We start from the raw sequence: 26,025 nt of genomic DNA, 5'->3' as shown, positions 1-26,025 counted from the left end.
GTGAGTAGAAATACTTTGCATCCTACATGTATTTGTATATATTTGTTAAATTTAAACAATGTTTGTAAATCCCAGGCCTGAAGATATCACAATAAAGATCGAACGTTGGCACGATAAAGAAAATGTTTTTCTGAAACCTACGTCACACCAGACGATCTCACAATCTCCCAATAATCATCGACTAACAATCACTAATCACCACATATATCCAAAATCATTTCTTTAGATGTCATTTTCGCTTATTGACATCGTCGTGGGGTTAATAATAGTTATAACAACTCATTGACGTCAAAAATCGTTTCTTAAGATGACTTTTTTTTTACTTCGTCAGGTGGTTTTCTGCTTGGTTCCGAATGTTAGATGGATAAATTGGGAGATTTATTATATTATAGAATGATTATTATGGTGAGACGATAAAATCTGTCAGGTGCAACTTTATCTACTTAAAATTTTAAAAACAGAAGCTGCATTTGCTTCTTGTTTTATTTTTTATCACAAACGAGTTCTTATGCTCTGTTTCCACAACATATGACTAACAATCGTAACTGATGCTTCGTCTTAATGTTAAAATGCTGTTAAGGCCTGACAAACAAAACCCACCATATTTTTATAATTAGTGGTTCTAAAACCTCGCTGTCAAAGATCATTTTCCTTGATTGACTTCGTCATGGGATTTTCTGGTCTTAATGTTCGATAGAAAAATTGAAAAGGTTTATTCTATGGCAGATTCATTATTTTAGTGAGACAATAAATTTAGCCAGATTCAACTTTATTTTCGTCCAATTATATTTTTTTTAATTGAGAGATTATTTCTTTAATGATTAAAGATGATAATGAAAAAATCATGTTCTATTTTCAAAAACGCTTTCTTGCGCTCTGTTTATACACCACTGTCAACAACATACTGAACTGCCGTTTTGTTTTGGAGATAAAATTGCTGTCAATAATTGACAGAACAATTTTAAAGCTATAACATTTTAATTTTATAATTGCAAACATTAACATTTGGAGCCTTTTGGATTTTCTAATCACAATATTACAGATGAATTAGAATAATTATGGAGTGACGAATGCGAAAGAATAATAAAATTAATTTCCTTATCATTCTTATCAATTACAATTAATTAAGGTTTTTAGTTTATAAAAAGTCAATGGCACGAGCGGGATTCGAACCCACGATCTTCTGCTTGATACGCCGCTGCTCTACCACTTGAGCTATCGTGACCTCGATCCACTCGGACACCAATTTCCCATCTCAACCGCACCTTTTGAATTTTCCCTCCTTTTTTGCCATTTTTCAAGAAGATAGATGCCATTTTTGCGGAAGAACCGGAAAAACCCCGTCATTCGGGGTTCGAATCCCGCTCGTGCATTGACTTTTTTATCTCAACTAAAAACCTTAATAAATTGTAATATATTAATTGGTCAAGCGGACCACGAAATTAGTGAATTCTTATCAATTACCATTTTCCTAAAAAATTGATCTATCCTAACGGTTTTCCTGCATTTTATTGATCTGATATAAAAAAGAACATATTAAATGCGATGGAAAAGCTTTAAATTTAGATTAATAGATCAGGACAAGATTTAATTAACCCAAACTAATAAAAAAGTATTATTAATTATCTAGTAAATTTGAAGTTTTTATGTTGAATAGTATTCATATTGAATGATAACTTTATTAATGATTGTTTTATAATGAACAAATATTTGACGTGAATTTTGGATTTTTCATTATTTCAGCTTCTTTGCTACATTTTCAACTTCTCTGGTAAATTCGAACAAGATAAAAATAATTTTAAAAAGTCCAGCTTTCTATTTAGCTAGCTTATCGTTATCAGTACACTATCTCGATATATATTATAATTTTGTATTAACGAAACAGGGATAACGCCAATTTCAAATAGAAGGAAAATATTCAGTTTCTTCGGCAAGCTTTCGAAGATTACATCCGTGTGAATTCCGATTTAGAATGGATGTAGATCTCGTTCGATTATCAACTTAAAAATCCATTATGTTTCAGACCAAAAATTGCAGCACTGTAAGTAGACGTTCATATTTGTTAATCTCGTGAATTATTTATAATAGTTTCAAAGTAGAAGGTATATTTATTGCTCGAAAGCTTCACGACGGAACTGAAGGTATATTTCTTCGCTTTCAAATTGGCCGTATCCTGGATTTGTTTAATAGAACATTATCAGCACATTTAGATTTTTGAAATTTAGATCTTTTGAAAAAAACAGGTTAAAAAATATCGAATTCCCTTGGTTGAAATGGACGTAACGCATTTTTGTCTAAATTAAAATAGTAGGCATGAATAAAATTAAACGTATGATTGGATTAAAAAAATATTTAAAGGATTTTAGAATATTTTTGTTCGATCAGGAACACAAAACCATTTGCAAAAAATCAATGGCTCATATTTATCGATTGGAAAAGGAATTTAGGAAATGTCCCGGTTTGACGTATGAAATTATTCAATGTTGTTAATAATTTTTCAGTTATTCGATCGATTTCGTGTTAAAAGGTACTTTTAATATTTCTTATATTTCTTCTCTTTCAAATTGGCCTTATCCTGGATTTGTTTAATGCAACATTATCAGCACATTAGGGGGAAAAATCATGAAATTAAAATAAATCCAATTATTGCATACAGTAAAAAATGCAGATTGTTTTAACTTTAAATCAACCAATAGCCAATGAAATTTATATCTTTTGAAAAATATGTTAAAAAATATACTGTCGAAATCCCTTGGTTCAAATGGATATAACGCATTTTTGTATAAATTAAAATAGTAGGTATGAATAAAATTAAACGGTCAATTGGATTAAAAAAATATTTAAATGATTTTAGAATATTTTTGTTCGATCAGGAGCACAAAACAATTTGTAAAAAATCAATGGCTTATATTTATCGATTGGAAAAGGAATTTTAGGAAATGTCCCGATTTGACGTATGAAATTATTCAATGTTGTTAATAATTTTTCAGTTAGAACACCTTCTTTCGATCGATTTTGGGTTAACAGGTACTTGTTTTAATATTACAAACGTTCTTATATTTCTTCTCTTTTAAATTGGCCTTATTATGGATTTGTTTAATACAACTTTATCAGAACGTTAGGGGAAAAAAATCATAATTCAATTTTTGGGGTTAGTAAAGAATCAACCATGCCAAAAATAATTTAATCATCATTTGTTGATTCCTTTGTGCAGTTTTTTGGTTGGTTCTAAATGTAGAATCTAATTTGAAAATTCCTTGTATGATAGTTTAATGATTTATGATACAATAACATTTACCAATTTCAAATTCATTTACTTAAAATTTTAAACATGAAGATACATAGAATCCTTTCTTCCGCTATGTTTCTGCACCAACTCTATCATCTACATCAATTTTAACTGGCTTTGGAGATTTAACACTATTAATTTTTGTACAAACAAATTATAAACTAACATATTTTTATAATTATTTGTTATAAAATCGTTTGTTAAGATGTGGTCATATTCGTTTATTGACTTCGTCATGGGGTGATTAATGTGCACTTAGGTAGTTATAAAAACTAAGATCCCTTAATAAATTATTTTCAATGGAATAATAGTTAATAAAAGAGTAAATGTAAACTATAAGAGTACCTGCCGTAAAAACAACAAATCGTTACTATCCTGCGTAATGACGGTGTATATCTGCCCTGTGAAATTCAAATTACGAACTCAAAGCTGCGATAATGGTTAAAAATATTTTTTTGACCTCACTCCATTTTTATCAACGTTTGACTTCACACTCGACCTTTCCAAATACTGTATAATTAAAAACGCCAGTGTATCATTGATTCTCTTGACTTGAAAAATCGAAATTTTGATTTAAATCAGTATTTGAGACACAAGTAAGATAAGGCACACAAATAAATGTAAATTGAAAGATTTATTTAAATGTGACCAAACAAAGGACTAAAATCCACTTTATTTGTTATTAAATTGTATTTTTTCGTCATGCTGGTCGCCTCTTCAACAATTCACATTTTACTGCTACTTGAGCATTGTTCTCTTAATAGAAATTTAATAGCTGTAATAAATCATTAAAATTGAAAAAATATTTGCACGTTTTTTAGTTGTACGCATATAGACGAATTTACATAGAACGTTTAGAATGGTTTTGATGTCTGAGAAGATATCGTTTTTTTGTTTTGTTTTTTCGACTGACTTGACGAGGTTGTATGGTGTTTTTAAGTTGGGGTGTAAGCTGTGATGGTATGAGTGATGATTAAGTCGGTTTTTTATTGTTCTACCTTTAATTACAATTACAAATTAAAAAGGAAAAAGACTCATGATCAATCATCATCATAAAGTAATAGTTGACGATGGGCATGGTGTCGTTGAGGAAGATCTGTCGTCGGACCTGCCGCTCCCCTCGGCACCTCGTTTCAAACACCATTCGATGCCCACCTCTTCTGAAAACGAGGATGAAGAGGAAGAGGAATAACATAATTATTAATTGGAAAGAAAATATTTCTTTATAGTTTCATTCTAATTTTAAGTTAGGGCAAATTTGATTACAATCGATTATGTCTTTCATTGATGGTTCTACTACTTTAATTTCCCTCGTAATATATTCAAAATTTAAAAATATAACAATAATTTACATAGTCAATGCAAGGAAGATGAACTACTTTGTTTAGTCAACGGTTTGACCTGGCTTGGGAAATCCAACACAATTCCCGGAAACGTTCTGGACTACCGTTGCGGTTGTGTTTCATTGAGAAGTAATTAAAGCAAAAATTAAAAGACGCCCGAACTTTTCTAAATCACAGTAAACAAGTTACGATCAAAAAACTCGTAAGAATTTCGCCAAAGAAAATTCAAATATTGACAGAAGACACACCATTTGCTAAATTTCATAACTGGACAAATCAAAAGTACATGTACAGACTACGTTATATTTACATACACCGAATCAATTTAGTATGAAATTGTTCTTTTTATGTAAGGTCTCGGTTGAGATGAAAAAGCTAGTGTCACGAGCGGGGTTCGAACTACCTTCGGCTCAATACGCCGCTGCTCTAGCCACTTGAGCTATCGTGACTTCGACCCACTGGGACGCCAACTTCCCATCTCAACCTACAACCTTTCGAATTTTCCCTCTTTTCTGCCATTTTTCAATGGTGTCCGAATAGATCAAAGCACGATAGCTCAATTGGTTAGAGCAGCGGCGTATTAAGCCGAAGGTTGTGGGTTCGAATCCCGCTCGTGACACTAGCTTTTTCATGTCAACCGAATCATTGCATAAAAAGAAAAATTAATTGAAAGAAGTAATCTGGTCAATTAGACCGCTAAAACATAAAAGATTTAATTAGTATGAAATGTTTATATACAGAAAAACGAAATACGTCTCAGCTGACTCGGCAAATTCAGCTATTTGAAAAACCTTCATTTTGAACAATTGAATCAATTTTTGATCTCAATGGATTTTAACCCAAAATACACTTTGGCAGATCAATATCGCTACGATGGGCAATTGAAATATTCAGAAATTTATTTTAATTCAATAATAAAATAAAAAGTTTCCTTGACTAATTTAAATTAATTTTTGAAATGTTATGATGACTACATATTTGATTTTTGTAGTAAATTTTTTTATAGACTCATTTCTTGCAAATTACAATTAAATTTGATGATTTAAATAATCGTCTTGACTAAATTAATTTCTGGTATGATAACAAAAAAATTAATTTTTCAGCTATCTTCTTCACTGAATTCTTGTATGACCTAATTGTACAGATTTTTTTTAATGTTCGCCTGGCCTAAATATCTCTTTGGTATGTCATAAAGGAGAGAAGTTGATGTTTTTAGTATTCGTCCGGACGGATTTCATTTTTATAAATCATGATCACAGACAATCGGAGTTTTTTAAATATTCGTCTACCTGAGAAAAAGTGAGATTTCTTTCTATGCTGTGTAGGGTGATAGTTACCTATCATCTTTGTCTGCCTATCCTCACTAGTTTTGTCAGTCAGTCGTTCGGCATCTCGCCATCTTCAGTGCTGAGTTTGGGTGATTTCTTTGGAGTCAAGTTTTAGTCGCGAGGTCGTGGAAGTTGGGAGTAGGCTGTGTCGGTACGAGTGTCAGTGTGATGGATTAAGTAGGGGTTTCTAATCGACCTTTAATTACAATTACAAGGAAACAAATAAAAAAGGAAAAAGACTGAAAATCAATGATCAAGCAAACATCCAGGAAGACCATGATGAATGCAAAGTCTTATTGAATAAAATTCTAATCGCCAATTGTCATGATAACAGCAAAGTTGGTTTTTGCAGTATTAATCTTGCCGGCTGAATTTCAGGAAGGTCATAATGACAGCAACGCCTTCTTGGATTCAATTCTAATCGTAAATTTTTTAGGTCGCAGCAATTTGATATTTTTGTTTTAATTCGTCTGGCCTGATTCATTTTAGGTAGTTAATGATGACAGTAAAGTCTTCTCGAATTCTATTCTAATCGGAAATTGTCATAATGACAGCAAAGTTTATTATTCTTTTAAGTGCTTGTTTGGCCTGAATTCATTTCAGGTACCTAGTCTTGTTAACAGTAAAGTCTTTCGTGTATTCAATTCTGCTAAATTTCTAATTGCCAATTGTCACGATTACAGAAATGTAGATTTTTTTTTCTTTCTAATATTCTTCTGACTTGAATTTATTCCAGTTATGTCATGTTGACAGAAAATTTAATTATTTTAATTATTAATTCTGTCTCAATTCATCATTACAACTGTGTCATGATGGTAGCTAAGTTAAACTAAAAAAAAATTTTGGCTTGATATCTTTCCAGGTGTGTCATGATGACAGCCGTCTTTCGGAAATCATATTCTAAACTAATAAACTCTTATGATTATTTCTAATTAGATTTAAACATCGAAATCGTTGACTTTTCATAAATAACAAAATACAACAACTATGTTACTACTATGTTAACTAACAATGAAAACGTAAGAATTGATCTGAGTATAGAAAAAATATAGTTGGCTCAGCAGGCAGAGCAGCAAATGCAGATCTTGCAAATAGAACTTTCGTGATGAATAATTTAAAGATACACTTGTTGGATGACTCAGACGACGTCTGGTACGACCTCGTTAATATGCTCTTATATCGCCGAAACATACATTTTAACGTTGATCTGTCATAAAAATCATTCCAGCATTCTAACACGAGCCTGAAAGTACAGTTTTTATTACATAATTGCCGGCCAAAGGGTTTTAAGTACACGTAAATTTCTGTTTTTAGGGCTTAATTAATTTTCAATATGGCTTGAATATCGTTAAAATTTTATTAGATTGAAGCATTATTTAGGCTTAAAATATACTGTATGATGACGTGTTTGCTTTCCTTTTGAATGTAGATATAGTTTTTGTAAGAAGATGGTTTGTCCCAATGAAACACTTTATTTTTAAAATTTATTAATTTCCTGGCTTATTCTTGTATATTTCTATTTGGCAAAATATATCAGCATAAATAAGGATATTCTTGTTGTAAATTTGTACTAATTGATCAACGCTCCCTGGAGGAATTTAATATTTTTTCACTTAAATTTAACGATAAAATTCGCTATATTGAGACTAATAAAAACTCAAGACGGGAAAAGGAAAAGATAGGAAATCAATAAACTTTTGGATTTATCTGCAAAAAAAGCTCTTTGCCCAATTATTATCCTGAAAAATTACGAAGTGTGGAGGTGTGGAAAGTCCATTTTTATAATTTAAAATCACAATTTTGAAAGTATTCATTTTACAACAAAACCATCAAACTAGTTTTATTTTCATAATAGAATTTCCGTGTTTAATTATAAAATGAGACTTGTCTAACAATTCTACGCGAATAAATTATACAAAGTTAGATTTTAAAATCTCTCAATTTGGGAAAATACAGTTCTAAATCAAAATTTCAAACCCAATTGTTTACATTACAAACGAGAACGTTTTATTTTGGCTTTTCTCGACATCTGAATAGAGTGTTAATTTGTTGCCTAGCACAAGTTCTGTCGTATTTTATATACTGTACGTTTTTTAGTACAGTTTGTTCTATTTCCCGTCTACTTATGTCGGTCGTGACCATACGCTGTAGTTCAAAGCAGCTTCCTCTACTGAATGCTCTATTGTTTTCAACGAAGCACAACAAAGAAACCAGGCAACGTTGCACACCGCCCTTGGAATCGAATTAATCGACCGTTTCCGTAGTTGTCACTATCTTATATTATTATTAAAGTTGATTGCCCGATTAAAAATTCTGGGAAAAGCTAGAAAGCCCACAAAAATCAGACTTTTAAAGAAAGATCCTAGATTAATAGATTATTTAAATTCCCCTACGGAAAGATTATCTCTATAGAGTAATCAGGGCTGTATTGAAATATTTGGAAGATAGATCTTGAATTTTTAATTAAGAAGTAGCCCTAACTGTTAATTAATTAAAAAGACTATAAATATGTGTGCGCGTGCGTGCGTGCGTGCGTGCGTGCGTGCGTGCGTGCGTGCGTGCGTGTGTGCGTGTATGTGTGTGTGTGTGTGTGTGCGTGCGTGCGTGTGTGTGTTTTAATCATAAAAACGAAAACTACTCAACCGATTTAGATGAAACTTTCACACTTTGTTTTTATTAGTGCCGCGCCGGTTTAGAGACTACAAAAAGGGCTAAACTATAAAATAAATAATGAGCGTCATGATTTACAAAAAAAGAGAAATAATATTTTTTATTGCCTCTTTGGGTAACGCCGGGTTATAAAACTTTTTACTAATAAATGAGAAAATGCTTCTCCATGGATAAATTTTTTTTCACTCTTTAATTTGCTGACTAAAAAACTGACTAAGTATGCAACTATATCAAACATAACAGCACACTGCATTGTCAAATTTGAACTCGGTAAAAAAAAACTTTCTCATTATAAATGTTATCAGGGAATGATACCCAAATGATTAATGTAGGAATTTAAAATTTTCTGTCAGGAAGAATCTAAAATAAATCTAAAAAATTACCTAGATCTAAATATACTTAATTTATCAGTAAAACTTACAAAAAAATAAAAAAATAAATAAAATAATATTAAAAAAACCACTTCTATACGAATTTTGATCTGAGACGATTCAGGGTAAATATAAAATTTTATAACAGTCCACAATGTTATATTTTGACCAAAATACCCTGATGAACGAAATTATTTAATTAAATACAATTTTCAATTAATGAGTATCTTTACTATACGAAATAGCAGAGAGACATAAATTTTATACTTTGTAACTTATTGTTCACAACAAAATGGTCTTTTAAATTGTTAAATTTACTCTATACTGAATTCTAAAATTGTTAATTAGTATGATTTTTCATAATAAGAAATCCATACCTCATAACATTAGGCTTTCATCAAAAGATCTCTAAGAAATCCTCAGAAATGTTATCCGAGTAGGCAATAACAGGCTTAAGATTAGAATTGAGGATGGAAATCAGATTTTCAATTCAGAAGTAACAATAAGCTTCCCATAGAGAAACTGTACAATAATTTATTTAAATATTTTATAATTATAATACAATTATTGATTATAACAGCAAATATTGCTTTTGTACAACACTTGGGGGATTGTCAAACTCCCTTCATTAACAAACAGCGGAAAATGTTTGTACTTATTTTAGTTGATAGCCTATAATTCTGAAATGTAATAATTTGTCATGGCTTTGGTCGATTTAATGTTTCACCTCTTAAATAAGAAGTTGTTCCACTTGTTGGGTTCCAGGCTATAATGCTGTTATATACATTATATTTTTAATTTCATTTTCAATTCATTTGTATGAATGAAAAAGTAGATTTTTTTTAAATAATAATAAATGTCTTTATTGAATGTTACAAAATTAATGGATTAAACTGAAAACAGACTGACAGTACTCTCGGTCTGTAGACTGTCTGAGGGATTGTCCGTGTTATTTTTAATATTATTCTTTATTATACAATGTAATATAAGCATAAGTCATATATAAGCCACTTTTGTGAAAAAAAATTTAATAATTAAATCCCATGATTAACTAACTCTTCCTTTAAGAATTAATCCAGGCAGTTTTACAATAGTACATATAATAATACATATAAGGCTAGTACAACACTTATTGTTTAAATAACTAAAACCATATTCGCTTAAGGTTTATTATTGAGATGACAGCCTGAATTTTCTGTGTAGAGCAAACTGCTATAAATTGGAAAATAATTTACACTCTATTTTCCAAATTATGCTGAAGTGTATAGTTTTATTAAATTTCTGAAAGTGTATTTATTTATGATAAAATAGTTCGCCTTTAGCCCTGAGAATCCTGTTAATTGAGCCTAAATCCAACTTAGCATTTAATTGTATGTGCTTAGCATTTGCTAATTGTATGTGTTCTACTTTTTTCGAGAATTGTATTTAATTCTTACTTTCAACTAACAAAATCTCCTTTTTCATATTTTCATAGGCATTGTACAGCTTTCAATCCTTAAAGTAAAAAGCAGAGTATCCTGATATATAGGAGGGCTAATGTCCAACTACCCATTTGGTGTCTTAGACAAGGGTCAAACTACTTTAAAATACATTTTTCATATTATACAATTAAAAAGCAATGGGGGATATGAACCCAGAAGCACTAGTGTGACAAATACGAGTCGGATCCTAACCTCTTAACTAGAAGTAATCTAAAAGTTATATAGGTTTCCCAGATAGAAAATATAAGAAATCCGAACTACATTCAAAGACTCAAAGGCAGCCTATCTTATACACAGACAGAAGCACAACCTTATGGGCGAAATCTATCTAATACGGATAAAACCAGCAAAAATAAGCGAGTCTATGAATATTCTATCTCTCAATTTCCTTAAGCTACAGCTTTGGGTATTTAATAAAACACATTAAAAATAATGCAAATTAAATTAATTAATGGCCTGTGTATGCACCACTTTTTCCAATGCAGCAATCATACGATTGGGAAATAAATCAAAATGGCGGCAAATAAATTCTTGAGGGAATTTGGCCCACTCTTTCGGAATTTTTATTTATTTAATTCATCGTCATCTTGAAACTTTCTGCTGCCACTACAAACACTTCTGGCAAGGTTTCCCAGAGATTTTCAATTATGTTAAAATCTGAGGACCTTGCCGGCCAATCTAAAATTTGACTATTTTCTTTCTTTCAAAATTTTCTTACAAATTTTGCCATGTGTACTAGCACATTATCCTGCCAGAAAATGACATTTTCTTTGGGAACCATTTCAAAGTACATTTTAAATTGATTTTCTATCAATGTGACATAGTCTTGCCTATTTAGAAATCATGAGATGCAGTCTGGTGTAATGTAGATCACCAGACCACATCTCACAATCTCTAAATAATTATTAATTAATGGTCAGTAAATATTACACATCAGAGTCAATGTGACCCCCATATCATAAGGCTGCCCCCCCCCCATTTGCCTTTTAAAAAAACACACTTCTTTCCTTAGGTGTTGATAATAGTGAGCCCAACCATCATTACCATCGAAATTCGATGACCAGGACTTCTTTCTATTGGACAGGATCATGGGCACACTTCTTTCGTACTTTTTTGATGTAAGGAGCTGCGCGAATGACCTTTTGAAAATTTATCAAATTTGTCTACACCAGCTCTTGCAGTAATTTGATGGGCCGTTAAAGTAGAGTTGGAAGCTGTCCTTAAAATTGCCTTTTTGTCGTGCTTGTTCAGGAACACGGTCTTCCAGGAGATTTCTTTGTCCCATAGCTTTCTAGATATTTCAAAAAGTTTAAACTTTTCTAGTCCTACCAGTATTTTTGGAGACAAAAATGCACAATCCTCTATTTTTCATTCGCTATATATTTTGCTATTGATATTTTGATTTTGCTCATCCCATCAGGGATAATAATAATTTGGAGAGTAAATATCAAATTTTGTACACAAAGGATTTTTTTTCTGGCATGATTTAAAAAATTAATTTTTTGCAAGGTTGCTAGTGGCCCTTCAGGAGGGCAGGGAGCATGAAAATCTTTATGCTATATATGTTTGTATGTATATATGTCTTCTTGCTCTTTTCATAATAATTTGACAACCTGAGAGGGAAGCAACTTAAGAAAAGAGTTGAAAATGAATTGAAAAAATGACTATAATTATCCTAAATCTTTCCTAGAAATGCACACAGGTTATTGAAATAGTTGATTACAATAAATGTAAATCTAATGTCTCTAAGTAACTTTTGATGCAGAATACTTTTGGTTATAGGTACACTTACTAGTAGTAATTTTCATGGATTAGGTCAATAGTTTCCCGAGGTTTAATTAAGGAAATTTTTCACTTCAGGCTGATGATTACCGTTTTATAAATTCCTACGTTAATGTACTAATGTAAAAAAAATAATAGTGATGTGACTATTTTAATAGCATAACTTTATTGTTACTGAATAAACAATATTATTTCCCGACCAGAGAAAGTAAGTGGTTTACACTTGAGAGATCAATTACTAGGGAAAATAGTTTATTACCTAAACATTAAAGTTTCCCACAATTTTATCTTTTTCCTGGTTGAAAATGAACTCATTCAAAACTATTAAACCATTAAATTTATAAGCTTTTGTAAACAGAAAAAATAATTCTATTTTCATCATTATAATACAATAGGAGTTAACTCTAATTAGAACATCCTGTATGTAAATAAACAATTCAGGCAGTAATTTATATTTTAACCAACTACCATAGATGTATAAAAAATTACACTGTTTAGTAAACTTATTAAAATTAGAAATTTAATCAATTGAAATTTATGTTTGAGAATGAGTTTATTTTTTAAATTGCATCTTGGCCTGTAAGTTTGAAAATTTTGTATAATTTTGTAATCACAAAATTAGTTATTACATAAATTTATGAAGTATAATTTAAAGTTACACAATACTTAGATATTTTTTGTATTTATTTATTTATTTTTTATTTTTTTAATTTCTAGGTGGACCAACAAACGAACAAAGGAGACATTCATCACTCAGTGATACACCACTTGAAAGCAATGTGCTTCGCAAAGTAGCCAGTTTAACTCTTGAAAGGTCTACACTCGACCAGAAAGTCGCCCGCCCCAAGTTTGTACCGGAAAAACTTGATTTTCAACTTTACGAAAAATTTGAAGGTTAATTAAATTGCATACTTTAGCGGCTGAAATATCAAAATTCATTAATGCCCAGATATATTAACAGTTTTGAATATTCAGAAAAACAATTTTCATTCGGACAACCTTGTCTAAGCTTTATACATGAATAAACAAACACACCCACAGATTTCTTACTAGGTCATTGGTGCTTTGTTACATATTACATAATTTGTCACAAATCTCATTGGAAGGGATATGTGGGCAGATTCAGTTTATAATATGACTGACTTTAAACATTTCAAAGGTTCATATTAGTTTGTATAATATGGTCTTATCATATAATTTCAAAGTTTTTGTTTGTTAATTTTTATAAATTCAAATAAGAAGAAAAAATGTTTGTGCACAGGTCAAATGCTAGTGAATTGGTTGCTATCTACATACTCGAGTGAAAATTACCTGAAGAACATCTTACAGGTCAATGAGTGGAAGTTAATAATCATTCAATTCTGTACCCATCTTGTTGCTGCTGGAGTCCTGCGCCAACTCTCTGACAAGGATGCTCCTTTGGAATCTTTTTTCAGGGTGAGTACGGCCAACCAGAAAACTTAATTTGTTTTTAATAAAATTGTTAAATTTTTCAGCCCGATCTTATGTACTATTGGGCACATACAGAAGCTGTCAGTGTGGCACCACCCACACCAGGACGACTATCAACAATATCCTGGCCACCTACATCAGAAGAAGTAGTTAATGGTAAATCTCCTTTAGGTCAGTTTCATGCGCCAACTTGTATTTTTGTTCACTATTGAACAGAATTTGCCCAGAATATATGATTAAAAGTTTGTAATTTTGTGTATTTTTGTTTTATTTTATTGCTCTAAAGATGATAGTGTGAGGAGTGACCCAGAAGTTGACCTGATAACATTAAATCGAAAGTTGAAAGACCAAAGTGAAATAATAAACAACCTTCAAATCACTATAGACAAACTTAATCAGGAAATTGACAAAACGAAGACGCTAGCAGATATTGAAGTATTGGACTAGTTATTCATTATTTGTGTCAGTAGTACTAACAGTGTTATCAATTTCAGAAATTGAACCAACAGATGAAAGAAGATTTTCCAACAAAACTGAACACTGATGATATAAAAACAGCTAGAAGTGCTATTGTCGTAGAGATGGTTGAAAAATCTGTTCAATGCACTGTAGAGAATCAGTCTAGAAAGACATCCACAACTGATCCAGATTTAGTAACAAAATCGACACAGACGGTGATTTCCGAGTGTAGTCCGACAGCTACAAAACAGAGTGTTTTTGTCAATGAAAAGCCAATCACACAAAACACAACAATTATAAAAGTGACTAGCCGTAGTGAAGTAAAAAGTAGTGTACTTGAAATTGTTCCAATTTTAACAAGTACAATCGATAATGGAGGTAAAACAATATCCAAATTGAATGATACATCGAAGGAGGAAGAAGCATCGAGTAAAAAAACTGCACCAGTTACTCGAACAAAAGGCGAAACACCAAAGCTTACAGAAAGTGGTGCACATCCCCCACCACCACCTCCACCTCCACCACCACCACCTCCAGCTGGAGCTGAAATATCACTTTCAGCTACAATTACCTCACCACTACCTCAACAAAAACACCCAGTACCTGTAACAAGTCCAATACAATCCCCACCTGAAAAGGGTACTTCTTCACCTACCCAATCATCTAAAAAGGATGCTGTTTCACCTTGTATGGGGCCTCCACCACCTCCTCCCCTACCTGCAATAGACACTCCTTTGCACCCTCCTCCACCTGGAATAGGCCCACCCCCACCTCCATCACCTCCAGTTATGGGACCACCTCCACCTCCACCACCACCAGGTATGGGCCCTCCTCCACCTCCACCACCACCAGGTATGGGCCCTCCTCCACCTCCACCACCACCAGGTATGGGCCCTCCTCCACCTCCACCACCACCAGGTATGGGCCCACCCCCACCTCCACCACCACCAGGTATGGGCCCTCCTCCACCTCCGCCACCACCAGGTATGGGGCCTCCTCCACCACCTCCACTTATATCAGATGGACCTATTCCAGCCGCCCCAGGAAATGTTCCAGCACCTTTACCAGCCCCTCCAATAGGTGGATGGAATGCACAACATTCTTGTGAGTATCATACTTTAATTATTCATGAAATTAAATATCATTCTAATTAAACTTGTATATATGTAAATGTTGTAGTATTTCGTAAACAGCCTCTTGTACCTCCAGTTCCTATGAAACCCTTATATTGGACCCGTGTTGTTTTCCCTGTACAACTTGATACTCCAAGTGAAAAAAGGTAACACTTTTCTTTTATGAAGATATTTCTTTTTAATTATATTACAGAAATCGTCACAAATATTGGTGTTTTTTTAAGTGAAGCTGTTTGGGCTGAATTGAAAGAGCCTGATATACATGACTTAGATGAGTTCACGAAATTGTTTTCAAGACAAGTTGTTGATAGAAAGAACACCAAGAAAAAAGTCCTAAAACCAGCAAAAGCCGAGGTATTTACTTACATTAATTTTTTAGTTGACAAATATATATGCTTTGTAATTGTTATGTTTGTTTTAAATGTAATTAAACTTTAGTGTTTAAAATTGCTGCCAGTTATAAGCAGTTGTGCATGGAAAAATCGTTTAACCTTGTTTAAACTAGAAAAAACTACCGAAATATTTATGCACTAAAAATCATTACATACACCATTGCATTCAAAGCTTTAATATCTTATTATTAATATTTAATTTATGTAGTTAATTCTTTAGATCTTTTATTGACCTATAAATAGTTTTATCATAGGTCAACTATGTAAATTAATTAGGATTAAATTCAATTTATAAAAATTGTAGTTTACTGGCAGAAGTATAATAATCTTCTATATTTGCAAGAATATAGAAGAAACATAAAATATTTTAAATTTTAGGTAATAAAAGTTTTAGACAGCAAAAGATCTCAAAATGTTGGTATTTTATCTTCTAGTCTTCATTTGGATTTTTCAGAAATTGAAAATGGTAAAAAATAACACATTGATGAATATAAAAGTCACAAGTTCACTATTAAATCTCTTATGTTTATTTTTAGCTATTTATAACTTTGATACAACTGTAGTTAATTTAGAATCTCTGCAACAAATATATGATGTGGTAAGAAAAAACCTGAATTATGAATTGGTCGTTTTGCTAAAAAAATCATTTTTATTTTAGAGAGCTTCAGATCAAGAATTGGAATCGATAAAACAGGCAATGAGCCTACAACCTGACCTAGCTTTAGATAAACCAGAACAGTTCCTTCTAGAATTAGCAGAGATTCCTCATTTTGCAGAGAGAATTGCATGTTTTATGTTCCAAGCAGAATTCACAGATAATATCACTGGAATTGAAAATAAGCTGAACAATCTAAAGTCCATCTGCCAGGTTCAAATTTTGATACCGTATGCATTGAAATTGAATCCCATCTAAATGTCATTTTCATTTCAGACTTTAATAAGTTCTGACTCATTAAAAAAAGTCCTCGGCATAATTCTTGCACTAGGCAATTTCATGAATGGAGGAAACCGGCAGAGAGGCCAGGCGGATGGATTTGGGTTGGAAATTCTGTCCAAACTCAAGGACGTCAAAAGTACAGGTAAATCAATCGCCTCTTCCTTTATTTCAATTTTCTAAAATGCATATCTCCTTGTAAATGTTTAGATAACTCTATAACCCTTCTCCACTACATTGTCAGAGCATTCATTCGACAGAGTGGAGACGTTAACATTACTGAAATCCCTCTCCCAGTACCAGAGCCAAGCGATATCGAAAGAGCAAGTGTTGTCCACTTTGAGGACATTGAAGCACAAATTATGAAGTTAAAAAAAGACCTCGAAGGTAATTTCTTTATCTGGAAAATATTTAGTTTTAAAGTAAAAGACTTAAAACATAGGTTGTTTCTAATGGATGAATAAGTAAATAGGACTATCAGTAACATATTAGATATGCCTTTTATTTTTATGTATTTTTGACAGGATGTCAAAGAAAAATGGAGAAAGTTACTAGTTCTTCAGATGAAAATGTACAACCGTTCAAGAGTAAAATGGAGTCATTCATGGTGTCTGGTAAATTAGGTTTTGTTTTGACTTTTTACTTATATTGCTTACTTATAATTATTACTTATCATTTGTACAGCAAACAAGCACATTTATGAAGAAGAAGAAAATTTGGAAGACTGCAAGCAAAGGTAATTTATTTAAAGTTGATCAAATTATAAGTAAATAGGTTTTTACTGAAGTTTCTTTTGTTAAGGTTTCTTGCCTTGCTTAAATTTTACCATTTTCAACCTAAGGGTGGAATGAAGTATGAGGAAGTCACACCCCAGGACTTTTTTCCATTTTGGGGCCCATTCTGTTCTGATTTCAAAGACTTGTGGAAAAAGGAACAACAGAAACTAATAAAAGAAAAGTGAGTTTTACATTATTGCTAATTAACCTGTAAACTAATTGTCTCATTTCTCAGACTTCAAGAATCAAAGAGGAAGCAGGAAGAAAGGAAGCAGCAGATTAAAAAAGGGAAGAAGGGCGAAGGTGGTCTGGTGAGTTTTATGTCAAAGGAGAGTTTTTGCTCCCATACATTCTTAATACTACACATATTTTTCTATAACAAACTGATGGATGAACTTGTACTTCATTATTTATATAAGTTTTTAATATATAGAAGAAATTGAAAATGAAACAGATTTTTTTTTCTTCGAGTTTTGAAGTTTACACATTCATCCTTTTAAGGGTTTTCAAATTAATACCATTTGGTGCAATGCAATATTTGTTTAATAAAAACCAAAACTCTTCTATTTTTAAATAGCCTATTTTTAAGACAGTAGATTTATCAAATTTTGTTTCTACAGAAATCTCAGCTTATGAAACTTGGAGAGAAAATGTCAAAATCTCCACGGTAGTGTTCAATGCGATCTTACAGAACCATCACGGTTCTCCACCTAGACACACATATAATCAGGTCTTTGACAGCCATTATGGATGAAGATTGTAGCCAGAATGGAATGAAGAGATCCAATTTTATTTGGTTGTTGAAGTTAAGTTATCTCAGTTGTAACGATTCAAAAGAATATGAAAATATGTTATTTTAATATTGTTATTAATTGTTTGATAGTAAAGTGTTACATTGTATGTTTCAACAAATTAATGAAAAACAAAACACAAATTTCAATTTTTAAATTTCTGTGATATTGTTTTGTTACATCTTTTATACATAAAGGAGAGTTGAGATTTGTAATAATAAAATCTAAAAATAAATTAACTGTTATTAGGTTAATGAGTTTTTTTTTTATTGCTTTTTTAATGTCCATATTGTACTATTCCATGTATGTGTTTTGTTATTCAGATCTGCCTTTTTTGAATATTGCGGTAAATTTTCTTGGAGAAGACTTTCGAAATGCTTTTTCTTTGTCAAATGTTGACTCGTGATCTTCGTCAAATGTTTTTTTCTTTTTACCATCCGAACCCTTCTTATGAAAATGTGACATTTTTTTTGGTGGGCCCCACTCTGACACATCACCATCAGTTCTAATAATAAAAATTGTTTAAAAAAATAAAAATCAATTAAATACCACCATGAAGTCTAACCCTAAAATAATAAAAATATTTAATTGATATTGCTGCATCATACACGAGTATTTTTCGTTTTTTAATCTCTAAGCAAAACTAGGGTCACATTTTAGGTGGTTTTACCCTCTTTATAAGATCTTAGACATCTTAAACAATTTACTTTTTTACTAATGTGCAAATTCACAAGTTTCAAAAGCTAAGTTGTCCTAATTTAACAAAATACTTACTCATCCATACTATCTTCCATTACACTACCTCCAAAAGAAGTCATCCGTCTTTCTGTATTATCGTCTAGCGAATCTCTACCTATGAACAATTATTGCTGTATTTTCTTTCATAAATTTTCTTCTATAACAAAAATCTTTGTTGGAGGATTTATTTACTTTTATCATTACTATACCATTATTATTGACTGTTGTTTATTTAAAAACAAAGTGGACAGCCTACAAACTAAAATTTATTACCAATTTATTTATCTTTCTTTAGTTCCATAAACATATATTTTATACTTGAGAGATCTTAGGACTTCTCGTGGCAGCCATGAGAGTCACCCACTTCGGTGTTGTCCCCTAAGTTAGGCTCCAGGGGCTGTCAAAACTAGATAATTTCAGCCCCTAATGCATGCAATTTTAAATGTATTAAGACATACTCACGCAATCTTACATACATTTTTTCTTATTTAAATACCATTTGCTCAAGTATGACGAGGGAGTACTCAATATGCTGTATTACACATATACAACTATGGGGTACCAATATTTCACCATCATCCCTCTCATAATACACACTCATGTTAATAAATTCTAAGCACTAAATACAATACAAATAGCCCTGTTTCCTCCAAAAATCAAAACAGGGAACCCACCCAAATATTGCTGCCATACTCAAGCAAAATTATCATTTTGGGTGGCGTTACTTCTCACTCAATCTCTGGAGTCAAGAAATGAAATACTTTAATTATGTAAGACAAATTAGCAACCTTTCTCAATATTCCAGACAATAATAACTGAGAGTCATCCTCACATGGCCTATTCACAGTCGTGAGTATGATCCCTCTTGTTCGATTCAATTTTCTGAATGTTACCTATCAACTAACATTTCCATTTCTTTTTAATCATGCTTTTGATTGCATTTTTAGTATGAGGGCAGAATTGTGGTGGAATGGCGAAAGGTTGGGACGTCCCAGCATGAGCTGTCTTTTTTGCCTTTTCGTTACGTTCCACATATGTGTCCAGGGACCCAGACAAACACCAACTTTTGTCAATTCGCCCTAGTCCTAGTATTTCTCTAACAAGAGTATGATAAGAGGGTTTGCAGAGGACCTGCCATGGGTCAGCAGTATCTGTACTCAGAGAGTCAGTGGAGGCTAGGTGAACTGAGCCCCCATCATCTCGAATCACCCCAATCAAACTATTATTCCATATTGTATACAATTGCACTGGTTAAATACTAAAATGTGACAGGAGTGACTATGATGTGGACACACCTTCAATACATACAGTACACACCTGGAAAAAAAAATTATGGGAAAAGATATTAAAATCTTTTCTGACAGTCAGGCTAGTCTTAGGGCATTACAAAAAGATTTGTCAACCTCACGACTGGTGGATGAAACTATAGATCTTATCAATAGGATCTCTTTCAGGTTTGAGAACAAGGTAACCCTTATTTGGATACCAGCATATAAAGGACACCATGGCAATGAAAAGGCGGATGGCCTAGCCAAAGAAGGTTCTAATACTGCGTTTGTCGGGCCACAACCGGTATTACCTCACTCTATGAGCACAGCGAAAGAGCGTATCAATAACTAGTGCATGAAACAGGGAGTGGAATTTATCCCCTGGACACAGGCAATCGAAAGAGTTTGTTAAGGCGATCAAACCAGCTGAATCAAAATGGCTATTCTCTATCTCAAGGAAGGGAATTAGGAGGCTGATAGGTATTCTGACGGGCCACTGCCCACTGAGAAGACACCTCTTCGTAATGGGTATCCTATCAGATCCCTTTTGCCGCTTCTGCGAAATAAAAGAAGAAACGGCAAAGCACTACCTCGCAGAATGTGATAGGTATACCTACTATTATAACCTAATGTACTTTTATAATAGAGGGAGAACATGTTATATTTGCTATTTGGGATTTATATAAACTCAAATCCACACATGTATACTTACAAACATGTGCCGTATTGAGCCTATTCGCTTCTTCAAGTTCACCGATAATTCCAGCTTTTCTTTACAGTAACAGTAACGGCAGACTCGAGAATCACCCACCCCGTGTATAATCAGTCTGGGGCAGACCTCAATCTTACCTGCCAGGCTAAGGTTTAGCACCACTCGGGGAGGGGGGGGGCTTTCAACAGATAGATCAATTCAGTACCCAACACATGCAGTTCCAAACCAATTCATACTTACGATCACTGTTAAATACATTCACTCCTATTTACATACCATTCATTCAATTAGGGTGATGGAGTAATTGATATTCCTCCATCAACATTTACACATATTACAATTAATTAAGGTTTTTAGTTGAGATAAAAAAAAGTAAATGGCACGAGCTGGATTCGAACCCATGATCTTCAGCTTGATTCACCGCTGCTCTACCACTTGAGCTATCGTGTCCTCGATCCACTCGGACACCAACTTCCCATCTCAACCGCACCTTTTGAATTTTCCCTCCTTTTTGCCTTTTTTATCTCAACTAAAAACCTTAATTAATTGTAATATATTAATTGGTCAAGCGGATACGAAATTAGTGAATTTACACATATTTTACTTATTATATTCCACCATAAATCCTCTCACATCATACATTCATGCTAATAAATACATTCACTCTCAACACAAACTAGGTATACACGTCACAACTATATATTTGCTATTATATAAAAACAGTTTTCAATTAATTTATTAATGTTAAAACTAAATTTACTTACTCAGTTCAGTTTTCAACCACTTAGGTGCAATTGGATTTCTCTTAGCAACATGCATTTGGTCACTCTCTGTTTAGAAAATGAATAATGAAGTTTGGGCTTTCTATTCAATTAATATATTTATTTGCCACAAGTACCTAATAATAATAATAATACTCACTTGTGAACCAATTAATTACAAGTAGTATAAAATCTATGACTTTGTCGACAAAGCTAGATTCATAGGTTGGCGTGTAGTTTATAAATTTCATTAAGCTTTGCCCTCTATAAAATGCAAGAGATTAGACAAAAATGAACAGTCCTTCAGCAACATGTGATTTACCTTACGCTGAGAGCAGCTTCTGCAGCATTTTCATAAGTACCTATACGAGGTATGAGATCAGCAGCAAAATATTGTTCCATGGCTTCACCACTATGATCAAAGTAAAGTTTTCCTATTGGTACAAGTCCTAATTCATCCAGTCTAAGATTTAGACTCAAAGGCTCTGCTTTAGTCTGCTTAAGGACTAGAACGTTTTGGATTATTTAAAAAGGATAACTTTAATGATTAATAATAATATTTACATAGCTGAAATTCGTGCTCATATTGAAGGAAAGTTTTAATATAAATTTTAACATCTTCTATTGTTTCTTCTGGGGCAAACATAGCCTGAAGAACCTGACCATTTGGGAAGTATATCCTGATCACTGTTTCATCTTGATATGCTTTTTTTTGCTTTATTTTCTCTAAATGTTCCCTCACCTGTTTTTCTTCTTCCTCTAAATTTACTAGCTCTTCACTGTGAAAAAAATAAAAATTATGTTGAGCATGCCAATCTCTGTACATTACCTTTCACCTGCTTTTTTTTACTTCATGAAACATGAATTGCACCTCTTCAATAGTTGTATCAAAAAATTCATCATGAAGAGCTTCTTGTATATCTAAAGCTTGTGGCTGATCAAATAGTACTGCACTTCTTCCTCCTATCTATATTTCTTTGGTTTAACGATTTTTGTTAAACTAATCACTTATATTTTAGTTTGGTTAAGCAATAAAGGAAGAGTGACATTTTACACTTTATTAATTCAAATACTTACACACATGACTGAAGATGCTTTCGCTTCTACATAAGGTGAAAATTGTACAGTTCTTGCTCCAACATCACTATAATTGAGATTTATAAGTTATTTTATGTTGTAATTTGTCAATTTAGAAAAAAATCAATTTAAGATTTTTTAATAACATAAATATTATAATTTGATCCTTACCTTGATCTGCTTATCCTTGCAGGATTGTTTTTTTATTTTTGCATTTCACCATATTCAATGCTTGGTTCCAGACCAATGCAAAACGTATCTGACTTACCAATCAAGCGAGGATAGGCAGATCTAGATGATCGGTAAGGATTAAATTATAGGTTCGTCACCCCATAGACCACAGAATGAAATCTCACAACATAAATATTGTATACATTTTTGGGTTCATTGATTGACGATAATTCATATAGTAATACAATATGTAGTACAAGCCAAAAATGATTTTTAACTACCACGCTAATTGTTTGGAGCACAAACTCGTGGGCCCACAACACCATGAAGGCCTGAATTGAAGAAATAGGAAGCTACCACAAATGGATGTAACCCAAATTCTCACTTAGAGCATAAAACTAAGACATAAACACCAGATATTTCTCCCTAAGACTCAATTGAAGACTTGTTGTATAAAATATGGAGGGGTAAAATGGTCTTAGAATGTATAAAAAAGTAGGAAGAAACTTACATTTATTAACAGAAAACTTCAAAACTTGTCATCTGAAGAAAATTGACATTAATTGATACCCAGAATGTTCAAAGAAGTTGAGAAAAAACCCAGCATGTCACAAAGTAGCATAATACAGTAGTTAATGTTTGGGACCTACTAGTCAAGCCAAAGAAGAAAAATTCAATCTCTAGATAAATTAGATCACTTCATTGAACTAAATACAAAATGAGGGATTAAATTGATATTATAAAGTATATACCTCAAGAGCTTCAACTTGCACAACTTGTAGTTTTCTGCTTTTTGCAGGAGAGACCAACAATGGTTGGCGACTCCCTTCAAGACAAGATATACAGCAGTGTATAAACGTAAATAACCTCAAATTACGAGATGCATATTTTATTAATACAAGTAGTAATTAAAAAACACTTTTTGCAAGATTTAATCGTTCTGAGAGAAAGAGAAAGAGTGAAGACAAATATTAATAAATATTATTTGGAGAAGAGATTGAAAGAAATAGATAGGTATCTATATAGATAGAAAGATAAAAATACATAGATAGAAAGGTAGGAATAGATAGATAGAGAGAGATAGAGCTATATAGAGAGAGAGGGAGAGGGAGAGAGAGAGAGAGAGAGAGAGAGAGGGNTATATATATATATATATATATATATAGAGAGAGAGAGAGAGAGAGAGAGAGAGAGAGAAGATAAAAAGATTTTCAGGGTGATTATATGCTAGGTCACTATCCTCAGCAGAATACCAACACAACACAACAAGGATAGGCAAACCAAAATGGTCAGTAACCCGTACTTTTAACAAGCTTAGCAATGATACTCAAAAACTAGCATATATTAGTACACAAGTAGCATACATTTTTGTGTTTGTAAATGAGGGTTCACAACCACAGAGGTCACATCTGGGTGTTGATGTTTTTGAAACAAAGCCCATTTATAAGTATTCGAGTTCGAATGCAGGGCTGCTGGATTTGAACCCTGGACCTTCACCTTACATCGATGAGCGTCGTGTTAACACCTAAACTATTATGAACCAATACCCCTCCCTCTAAACAATATTCTTAGAAGATTTAGCATTTTGTAACATTAAACCTCACCAGTGTAATTAAAATCTTCTTATTTCACAATTGAAATAAAAAAATTCTTTGTACAATGAAATATTTAAAAAGATATTAACTATTTCAAACTTTAACTGAAACACATCACAAATATGAGATACAAAATTGCACAGAAGCCTATAAAAAAAAATAGAGGCAATGGTACAGCAAAGTCAGTAGGAATACAAACATAAGAAATTGTACACTTTGATTCATTCTGTGTTATTTCTGCCATTTTTAATTCAGCATTCAATAACAAACTCATGTAATATTTATATTTCAAAAGATAATCTTGAAAATGAGAAAGTAGGTAGGTAAAAAAGAAATATGACTTGAAAAGTGTTTGGTTTTACATTGAATAACTTATTTTTAACATTAGCTATAAACATTCTTGGGTAATTAAAAAGAAAACTGAATATATTGCCAAATATTACATTTCATCAATTGATAAATTCAATAAACTTGTCTTGATAATGTGCTTCATTCACCTCAACTTTAAATTTAATATAAAATAATTATTATTACGTTGCTGGGCCTGATGCGATAAGTTCAAGAGATTCTAAAGTTCCTTGAGAAACATTATCATCTTTCATCTTTCTTTGGTCTAAATCTTCCTGTTTGAGTTGTAAAAATCTAAAAAAAGACAAAAAAATTACTAATGACAGAGTTTTTTTCTACGAAGGAAAACACCTCAAGAAACAGGTTCCTCTTGTTATACCAAGATCTCTTAATGTCACAGTTTTCATTACTTTTTTACCAATAAATTCCTGTTTCATGAAAATGACAATAGGGACCATGGTTTTATCAAAAGTATCTTTGGCACACAACCTGGTTACTATGTGCCAAAGATTATCTGTAACATTTACAATCATTAACTATTTCCTATTATTTTTCTCTCTAATAAATTACCAAGAGAACAAAAAACCGAAGCGAATCTCACGTCTTTTACTTGAATTGATACATGTATGTCAACATTTTCTGAACGTGACTTTCTCCCTTTGAATAATTTCAACGTTCCATTTGGAAACAAACCAGCTTCTTTACAACTCATATCTACGCTTAATTCACGATTATGAAACCTATTTAAAATATTCAATACATTTCAACATATTAAGATATAACACTTAAAATAAATTTACGTTAAAAAATGATCATTGGGATCTAATGATATTCTGTGGCATATTTGGTGTAATAACTGCAAATAAGAAATGTTTAAAAAAATGTCTATGCGGTAATAAAGAAATAAAGTAAATTTAAGCTGTACATCTCTTATGAACATGTCTTCACGATATTTAACTTGAATTTTCAGGCCTGATGGAACTTCAACGTTAATTGTGTAAATGTAGATAATTGTCGAACCCCTTTCTCTAGAGTGTGATGCCTTAAGCTTTTTTTCACTTTGTCTTCTATCTTCGTTGTCGTTATCGTCCATTTCTTCTTGATTCTAGGGATTCTAACAAAAAGAAACGTCATGTGGATAATCATATGAGTTA

The 26,025-nt window shown here is 32.3% G+C and overlaps 2 protein-coding genes across 7 annotated transcripts in view; one reads left to right on the top strand and one right to left on the bottom strand.

The window, feature by feature from the left end:
- Positions 1-18,455, top strand: part of LOC106663884 (formin-2) — a 27,807-nt gene extending 9,352 nt beyond the window's left edge. For 3 of the 4 annotated variants that reach the window (XM_014389099.2, XM_014389100.2, XM_014389096.1), the window contains 17 exons: positions 12,982-13,158; positions 13,526-13,701; positions 13,761-13,887; positions 14,003-14,151; positions 14,211-15,279; positions 15,355-15,454; positions 15,533-15,662; positions 16,079-16,166; positions 16,237-16,298; positions 16,359-16,568; positions 16,632-16,779; positions 16,845-17,021; positions 17,159-17,248; positions 17,319-17,370; positions 17,436-17,591; positions 17,646-17,721; positions 18,031-18,455. In XM_014389099.2, the coding sequence (XP_014244585.1) occupies positions 12,982-13,158; positions 13,526-13,701; positions 13,761-13,887; positions 14,003-14,151; positions 14,211-15,279; positions 15,355-15,454; positions 15,533-15,662; positions 16,079-16,166; positions 16,237-16,298; positions 16,359-16,568; positions 16,632-16,779; positions 16,845-17,021; positions 17,159-17,248; positions 17,319-17,370; positions 17,436-17,591; positions 17,646-17,721; positions 18,031-18,081 (3,038 nt within the window). In that variant the 3' untranslated portion in view covers positions 18,082-18,455. The remainder of the gene's footprint in view (positions 1-12,981; positions 13,159-13,525; positions 13,702-13,760; positions 13,888-14,002; positions 14,152-14,210; positions 15,280-15,354; positions 15,455-15,532; positions 15,663-16,078; positions 16,167-16,236; positions 16,299-16,358; positions 16,569-16,631; positions 16,780-16,844; positions 17,022-17,158; positions 17,249-17,318; positions 17,371-17,435; positions 17,592-17,645; positions 17,722-18,030) is intronic. The other variant, XM_014389097.1, reaches the window with a different exon arrangement.
- LOC106663885 lies at positions 18,447-26,025 on the bottom strand. Of its 3 annotated transcripts, none has more exons than XM_014389102.1 (13): positions 25,797-26,025; positions 25,672-25,727; positions 25,442-25,611; positions 25,223-25,385; positions 25,058-25,165; positions 22,758-22,824; positions 22,517-22,647; positions 22,245-22,459; positions 22,003-22,186; positions 21,841-21,944; positions 21,684-21,749; positions 18,976-19,054; positions 18,447-18,706 (listed from the first exon to the last, which is right to left on the bottom strand). In XM_014389102.1, exons 1-13 carry the CDS (start codon positions 25,962-25,964, stop codon positions 18,517-18,519), a joined length of 1,701 nt encoding a protein of 566 aa, XP_014244588.1. In that variant the 5' UTR covers positions 25,965-26,025; the 3' UTR covers positions 18,447-18,516. The 3 variants fall into 3 exon arrangements, with proteins under 3 accessions (XP_014244588.1, XP_024082615.1, XP_014244589.1); XM_024226847.1 differs by having other exon boundaries at positions 25,473-25,611; positions 25,797-26,000; XM_014389103.2 differs by lacking the exons at positions 18,447-18,706; positions 18,976-19,054 and adding an exon at positions 19,281-19,362.

The sequence above is a fragment of the Cimex lectularius genome, unplaced genomic scaffold, assembly GCF_000648675.2.
Source record: "Cimex lectularius strain Harlan isolate CLEC.00 unplaced genomic scaffold, Clec_2.1 scaffold7, whole genome shotgun sequence".
NCBI lineage: Eukaryota > Metazoa > Arthropoda > Insecta > Hemiptera > Cimicidae > Cimex > Cimex lectularius.
This window is presented reverse-complemented; position numbering and strand designations above follow the sequence as displayed.